General features: G+C 35.8%; 1 protein-coding gene across 6 annotated transcripts in view; it reads right to left on the bottom strand.

Moving 5' to 3' along the window:
* Nucleotides 1-7,657, bottom strand: part of ZNF567 (zinc finger protein 567) — a 29,433-nt gene that overhangs the window by 3,169 nt on the left and 18,607 nt on the right. For 4 of the 6 annotated variants that reach the window (XM_006905937.3, XM_006905936.3, XM_015598569.2 and 1 more), the window contains 2 exons: nucleotides 2,835-2,961; nucleotides 2,481-2,567 (listed from right to left, as the gene is read on the bottom strand). In XM_006905937.3, the coding sequence (XP_006905999.1) occupies nucleotides 2,481-2,567; nucleotides 2,835-2,961 (214 nt within the window). Of the gene's footprint in view, nucleotides 1-2,480; nucleotides 2,568-2,834; nucleotides 2,962-4,147; nucleotides 4,285-7,657 lie in introns of all 6 variants that reach the window. The other 2 variants (XM_006905938.3, XM_025040519.1) reach the window with 1 other exon arrangement.

The following is a 7,657-nucleotide window of genomic DNA, read 5'->3' as shown; positions in this document are numbered from 1 at the left end:
CAAAAAACAACATTCAATTTATATATTGCAATTATCACCATCTACAGATAAAGATAGGTGTCAAAGAAAAAAAAAAAAAAAAAAAATAGGAAATTTAAAACAGACAAAGGGTATATTCACCTGTGTATTCAGACTGCTGTTACTATCAATTCTTTCAGAATTGTTCATTTAAAAAAACTCATGACCATCAATTATAACTATTCCTCGTTTCAGTCACTGACTTTATTTTTTCAGGTTTAAACAAAGACTGTTCAAGTCTTTCCTAAATACAGTAACATTCCCTAACTTCAGTTCAGATCATTCATTCTAGTTCTAAATCACTCATTAACTTTATCCTTCATTTCTCTTTTAAGTTTAGAGGTATAATTTATTTTGTTACTGTAATCATCTACATCTAGAATAATTTTAAATCTAGGCTCAAAAATCTTTTTCTGCCTTGAATACATTACCACCAATACCAATACACAAGGAATTTCTCCTGTAAACAAAATTTTATATCCCCTAGATTCACTTTTTACATTTAAACAAGTTTTCAAGGTTGTCCCCATATCTGACAAATCTCATCCATAAAAGTTTACATAACACTGTGCATGACAGGTAAGTACTATTTGGTAGAGTCAAAACATTTTGATCAGAATTTACAGAGCCATGGTCTGAACAGGTGTATCTGAAAGAAATTTACAAGCACATGCTTTCTGAATGCGGGAAAAAGATATCTCCCCTGTACAGCTCCACAAACCATTCATGAAGCAACTACTGAATACCTAACATGTTATATACTACAGCAAAGAATATCGAAACAGAGGATCTTATCTTTGAGGGAAAGAATCCTTAAGCATAAACCATGTACAATCAGATATGAAATTATATAATCATATCCAAGCACTGTGTGTGTTATAGTTTGTAAGTAGCATGGGAATGCAGAAAAAAATGGTAGATATGATGTGGAGTAGTTAAGAAATAGTTCATGGAGAAGAAATCTCAACACTGTGGAAGGGAACACAACACAAAGAAAAGTACAGACAAGATGACAAAACCTACACGTATGAAAAGAAGTTAGAACACTGAATCAAGTGGAAATTGGCAAGAGTTTTCTCCAAGAAAGAGAAATAAAGTTGAAAAGACCAGATTAAAGTTTATTATGTTAGTCCTTAAATGAAAAGTAATTTTAGTTTTGAAGAGTAATTTTAGTTTCATAAAACAAATAACAGATAACAAGTGATATATCTTGTCAGAAAAATAACAATATAAATTTAAAGTTAGAACCAAAATTATAGCAAAGCCAAATGGTAATTCAGTAGTCAAGACATGAAATAAGAGAGTTGTTATTTTGTATGATGTCAATGACAAATGGAAATATGGGAGGGAGTTAATATATTTCATAGGCTGATAACTTTACTATGAATTGTGAAGAGATTCTCATTAATGATGACAGACACAGAATAATGAAGTGTATATCAGGTGAGAAAAATAATATAGAAATAGATAATGCAAAAGAATTAAAGAGCTGGAAAATTTAGTGATTTTCTTTTCTGACATACTGTCATATAATAGGTGAGACATCAGAGTACAGAACTCCTAAAGGCGTAGAACGAAGGTGGAAGAAATGTGCAGAGTATGTCCATTTAGAGGTATCAACATAAAACACGAAGCTTAAGTCCTGAGAATGGATGAGATTATTATAATTCAAAGGTTTATCCCTTGAGAAATCAAATAAGACTGAGAGTCTAGTAAGCAATATACGTTAAAAAAAATTTGTGTGACTATTATATGCTAGGTATTGTTCCAGGAAATATGGCCACAGTAGTGAAGAAAATAGACCAAGTTGGAAATAATCACTCAAAAAGTCAGGATAAGAATGAGTTAATGTTTTACCCAAATCAGGACTGATTTAAGAAATGATGGTCAGCCATATAAAATGAACCATCAAATTTAATGGAAGTAAATGCTAACTGTAAAATTATCAGTCTGGGCCAAAGCAAGAAAGTTTTAAAATAGCTAGATTTATAGTAAGAATGGCAACTTAGTACAAAAAACAAATATGAGGTAATAAAAGAAGGAAAATGGAAAGCAAATAAGAGACACATTAACTGAAATTTTTCTTTTCTAAAGATAGATTTAAGAAAGCACCCCCCCCCAAATCTATATAATGGTAAGGAGATAATTCTGAGAAAGCTAGAAATAAACAAATTTTAAAAAATCTAAAAAAACCATAGGCCTATAGTACACTTTAATTATGTCAACAATGGTAACTATCTTTCATAACATTATGCAAATTAGGAAAGAATATTTACAGGGAAAGTGATATTTGAAAGTTTGCTTTAAGTCTGCAGGCACAATGGTTATTTCAAAGGTTAGGAGCCTTTGAAATAAGTAGTAAAAAGACACTCTCCAAATGTTTCAAAGGTGCCAGCCAGCACCTGACCACTATAAAATTTACTTTCCATTAGATTTCATCAGCCTGAGAGTCAGAAGCTCACCTAAGCAGGTATGACCTGTAAATGATGTCCATGGCTCTTCTCCTCGTTCCAACTTGAGGATCACATCAGGCTTGGTCATGCGACACCCTGATTAAAGAAGATGTGGATTAAGTTGCTTAGGCTTAACTACATTTGAAAAATCAGTAAGGTGCATTTTCAGTACTACAAATTAATATACACCTTTGTATAACAATAAACTTAACACCCCGCACCAGGTAAGTGAAAACGCAATCATCCTTTCTACTAACCAAAAAGGATTCCTCACCTCTTATCCCCGAAATTCAAAATGACACATAGTTTAGGCATTTTGAAAGGAAATACATGCTACTGAAAGTTTCAGAGACGTTTTCTTACCCACAGAAACGAGGTGGCAATAGTTTTCCAACATCACATCCATGTACAGAGTCTTCTGAGCAGGATCCAGGTGCTGCCACTCCTCTCGAGTAAAGTCCACAGTCACATCTTTGAATGAAACTGATCCCTGCAATGGAAAGGAACTGTATTCAGAACGGGTTGACTAGATATTGGGACTAGTTTTGATCCCATTCTTTGTGGCACTCATATGAATACTTGTAATGAAAGCCTATCATTTTCCTTGTTTTGTGATTAACATTGTGAGGGAAACGAAAATCAAAGGACAAGTACCTGCTGGCAGATTCATTCTAAACTCATTCTAAAAATATTTACTATGAAGTCACTTTGTACCCCCAAACTGCATTCTTTTCCTAGCATGCCAAGATAGAAAACACTATCCCTGCTCACAAGAAGTTAAAGCCTCAAAGCATGTAACACATATCTTCAAGAAAGACACAAACTTAGAAGAAAGTGTTACAGTTACTAAAACAGAAGTATGTGTGAGATGCAGTGTATTGCAAGGTCAGAACAATTTTTTCTGGCTTCACTGGGGAGGTTAATTTTTTCTCCCTTCGAGATTAATGTGTTATGCAAGAAAACCATGGTTTTAAAATGCATGGAGTGACTTTCAATATCCAGTAAAGCACAGTGAATTGGTCAGGAAAATAAACCTCAGATAATAATTATAAAATGTGAACATAATATATAATAAATAAATAACAGATGGCGCTGAAAAGCAACCAGATCAATCAAATATTCTGAAAGGACAGCAACTACAAAGGCTAAGAACTATTAGGTTTTTGGCTTTTTTTTACGTCAAGGTACCTGAAACCTCACAGCTCTTAAGGCAGAAAACCACAGCATACATCCTCAAAGGTGGAAGAGAACAGAATTTAGGATGGCAGATGAGCTGCAGATTTAGGGATAAATTCTGGAAGTGAGAGAACTATAGAACAGATAAGACCTAAAATCTGAGTACAAACTCTGCCAGAACTCCAGGTTGATAGTCAAATTAAGCAATTGGAGAGATCACAGAGAACTGAGCAAAAAGCAGACAGAAGATACTAAAAAGAGTTTTGAACAACAGAAGTGCGATTCTGAGATTTCTTCATTTAACAGCATTCCACAATCTGCTAATAGCTCAAGCAGATTCAGGTGTCAGAAGATGGGGCTGACAAAGCAGCAGGAAGTATAAGGAAAGAAAACATTAGGGAAAAAAGAGAACTGGAGAAAGTAAACCCCCAAATCTATGTATAAACACTCACTAATTCCTTGCCTTTGAGCTAATGTACATGAAAACAAGGAGAACCTACCTCCCCTCAGGGTGCAGAGTAAAAAGCAGCAGCTAGAAGCTTAAGAACTAAGCTGATCTATCAGCTGCTTCACACTTGAGGGAGAAGGGGGTGGGAGGCAGTAGGGCAGAGTATGAAGCTTGATTCCAACCAATTGCCTGTGAGAACAAAAACCAATAAACCTCAGCAACAGACATAATAGAATTCATATTACTATAACATATTATTCACAATGTCAGGTTTCTAGCAAAAATTACTGGACATACAAAGAAAGCAAAACAAAAATGAGAGGGGAAATATGACCCCTATTGAGAAAAAGTCAGTCACAGAAACTAATTCCTAGTGAACACTGATGCTGGATTTTACCAAAAAAAGGCTTTAGAGCATATGTTCTAAATGTGTTTAAAGAAGCAATAGAATGATGTCAGAAGCGTGGCAGCATGAGGTATCTCCCCAGAAATCTTCCCTTGAAATAACAACGAGCTGAACATCTACGATTCAAATAACACCCAATATGCACACAAGCACATCTGAGAGGTCTGCGCATCAGAGCATCCAAAGGTGAATAAAGCCACGTGTCTGGGAGGTGGATGAGGACAGAGGAATAAAGTAACTGTGATAGGAGCTGGAGCTCTCTGCAGGACAAGGGGGAGGGGAGGTTTCGTGGCCAGTTCTTGGCTCTTTGAAGATCCAGACAGTCCTGAAGGATCAGCACATTCCACGCAGTGGTGCCTAGTGATCAGGGCAGAGACTGAGTGTGGCTGGGTGACAGCTGTGTCTTAGCAACTGCCATTGCCAGTGGGAAGGCGAGTCACAGAGCCTGGTCACGTCTGGTCATGCCCCTCTTCCCCGTATCCTCCCAGAGCTAGCACCTAGCCCCAGGGGAATTTAAATAATCAGTACTGAAACATACACTACAGTGATATCTAGGCAAGACAACTGAAACCTGGGGGATAGCATTATGGGAAGAGAAACAGCTACAAACACTACCTCATTTCCCAATCAACCTCACCCCCATTCAGTCAGGCTGATATGGAAGGAAGCTAAGGGGACCTTGCATCTGACCTTGGGGCAGTAATGGGGCTTCAGGGACTTTTCAGAGGATTGAAGCCCCATCACCCACTGTATCCTCCAATGAGGGTGGATCCCTGGGACTGAGGTGACCTGGTTACAGAGGAGGCACACAGCCCACCAGAGAGGAAGGGTCATTTTTAATCTCAAAGCAGAGGTCCAAGAAACTTGGATTCCACCTACTAGAAATCAAAAGAAAACCCCCTTTTTATCAACCTCCTAAAGAGACAACACTTTATTATGAATTTTCTTGGGGAAAAAAGAAAAAAAGGCAGAGTACACTTCCAAAATACCCAGGCGGAAAAATGGTCCATCAAACACCATGAACAACCAATGTAACAAGGCAGCACAGAAAGAGAAAAATTTCCAGAAAATAAGCTTCAAGACAAAGAAATATGCAATTAAAATGACAAAGAATTTGAGACTGCACTTCAGAAAAAACTCAAGATGAAAGAAAATTCTGATTGACAGTTCAATGAACTCAGAAACAAAACAAAAAACAAGAATACCTTACCACAGAGAATAAAGCCCTAAAAAAGAACCCAACAGAACTTCTGGAGATGAGGTACTCATTAAAAAAGATGAAGAATAAAATAGCAAGCTTAGGAGATAAAGCTGACCAGATGGAGAAAAAAATTAGTGATATGAAAAACAGAACTCTGGAAATGACACAGAAGGATGAATAGAAAGACTTGAGAATGAAAAAAAAAAAATGAAAGAACTCTACAGAAGGATTATCTGACATCATCAGAAAAAGCAAAGGAAGAAAATGAGTATACCAGGAGAGGGAGTAGGGAACAGAGAACATATTCAGACAAATAGTCGATGAGAATTTCCCAAACCTATCAAAGAACTGAATCTTTGAACACAGGAAGCAAAAAGCAAACCCAATTATCTCAACCAAAAGAGGCCTTCTCCAAGACACATTATATTAAAACTGTCAAAAATTAATGACAAATTGTTCTCAAGGCAGCCACGGAAAAGAAGATAATAACTTATAAAGGAAAATCCGCTAGACTATCAGACTTCTTAGCACAAACGTTACAAGCAAGGATGGGGTGGAACCAAATATTCAAACTACTGGTGAGAGAAATTACCAGCCAAGAATAATATAGTCAGCAAGAATAAGAGATATAAAGGAGAAAAAAAGACCTTTCCAGACATACAAAAAGCTGAGGAAATTTTCCACCACAAGGCCTGCTGAAGGGGTCACTGTACCTGAAACAAAAGGTCAAAAAATTATATAACTATTAGTAAGATAACTAAAAGGCAGACAGAAGCAGGAAAGTGCAACCCTTATTAAGAACAGAGTATTATAAGCTTAAATATTACATAATGGTAAAAGGCAAAAAGAAAAACCAATTGAAAACAAGAAAATAAGAAATGAATGTATAACATATATAGGAATAACTTGAGGCAACAAAAACACAAAAGGGGAGGGAATAAAGATCCAAATTTGCAAAAGAGAGTGGAGATAAGGCACACATAGAAAAATGGACCACTGTATATATATATATATCTATTCTTTACATAAACTCAGTGGTAACCACACACCAAAAATCCAGAACTGAAACACATATCATAAAACGAGGGAACAGAGCGAAAAATCATAGAACAAAATCAAATTAAAATGACAGAAACAGAGAGATAAAGAAACAATGAACTAAAAACCTTCCTTCTAAGATCAGGAACAAGGCAAGGCTGCCCACTATCGCCACTGTTATTCAATATAACATTGGAGGTCCTAACAAATGCAATTAGACAAGAGAAAGATATAAAAGGCATCCAAATAGGAAACAAAGATGTCAAACTGTCACTATTTGCAGATGACATGATTCTCTATATAGAAAACCCTAAAGACTCCACAAGAACACTACTAGAAACAATTAGCAAATACAGTAAAGTTTCTGGATACAAAATCAATGTTCGAAAATCCACAGCATTCCTATACTCTAATAATGAAGTGTCAGAAAAAGAAGTGGAAAAAATAATTCTTTTTGCAATTGCAACAAAAATAATAAAATACCTAGGAATAAATCTAACAAAACAAGTAAAGGACCTATCTAATGAAAACTGTAAGACCCTATTAAAAGAAATCACAGAAGATACAAAGAAATGGAAAGATATTCTGTATTCTTGAATTGGAAGAATCAACATAGTTAAAATGACCATATTATCTAAAGCAGACTTAATGCAATTCCCATCAAAATCCCATCAGCATTTTTTAAAGAAATAGAACAAAAAAATCATCAGATTTGTATAGAAGCACAAAAGACCCAAATTGCCATTCTGAGAAAAAAAAAATGAGGCTGAAGGCATCATTCTACTCAACTTCAAATTATACTACAAAGCGACAGTAATCCAAATGGCATGGTATTGGCAGCAAAATGGACAGACGGACCAGTGGAACAGAATCTAGAGTCCATAAGTAAACCCATATTTATATGGGCAAATAGTTTT

This window comes from Pteropus alecto, unplaced genomic scaffold (genome assembly GCF_000325575.1).
Source record: "Pteropus alecto unplaced genomic scaffold, ASM32557v1 scaffold281, whole genome shotgun sequence".
In the NCBI taxonomy this organism is placed as follows: domain Eukaryota; kingdom Metazoa; phylum Chordata; class Mammalia; order Chiroptera; family Pteropodidae; genus Pteropus; species Pteropus alecto.
This window is presented reverse-complemented; position numbering and strand designations above follow the sequence as displayed.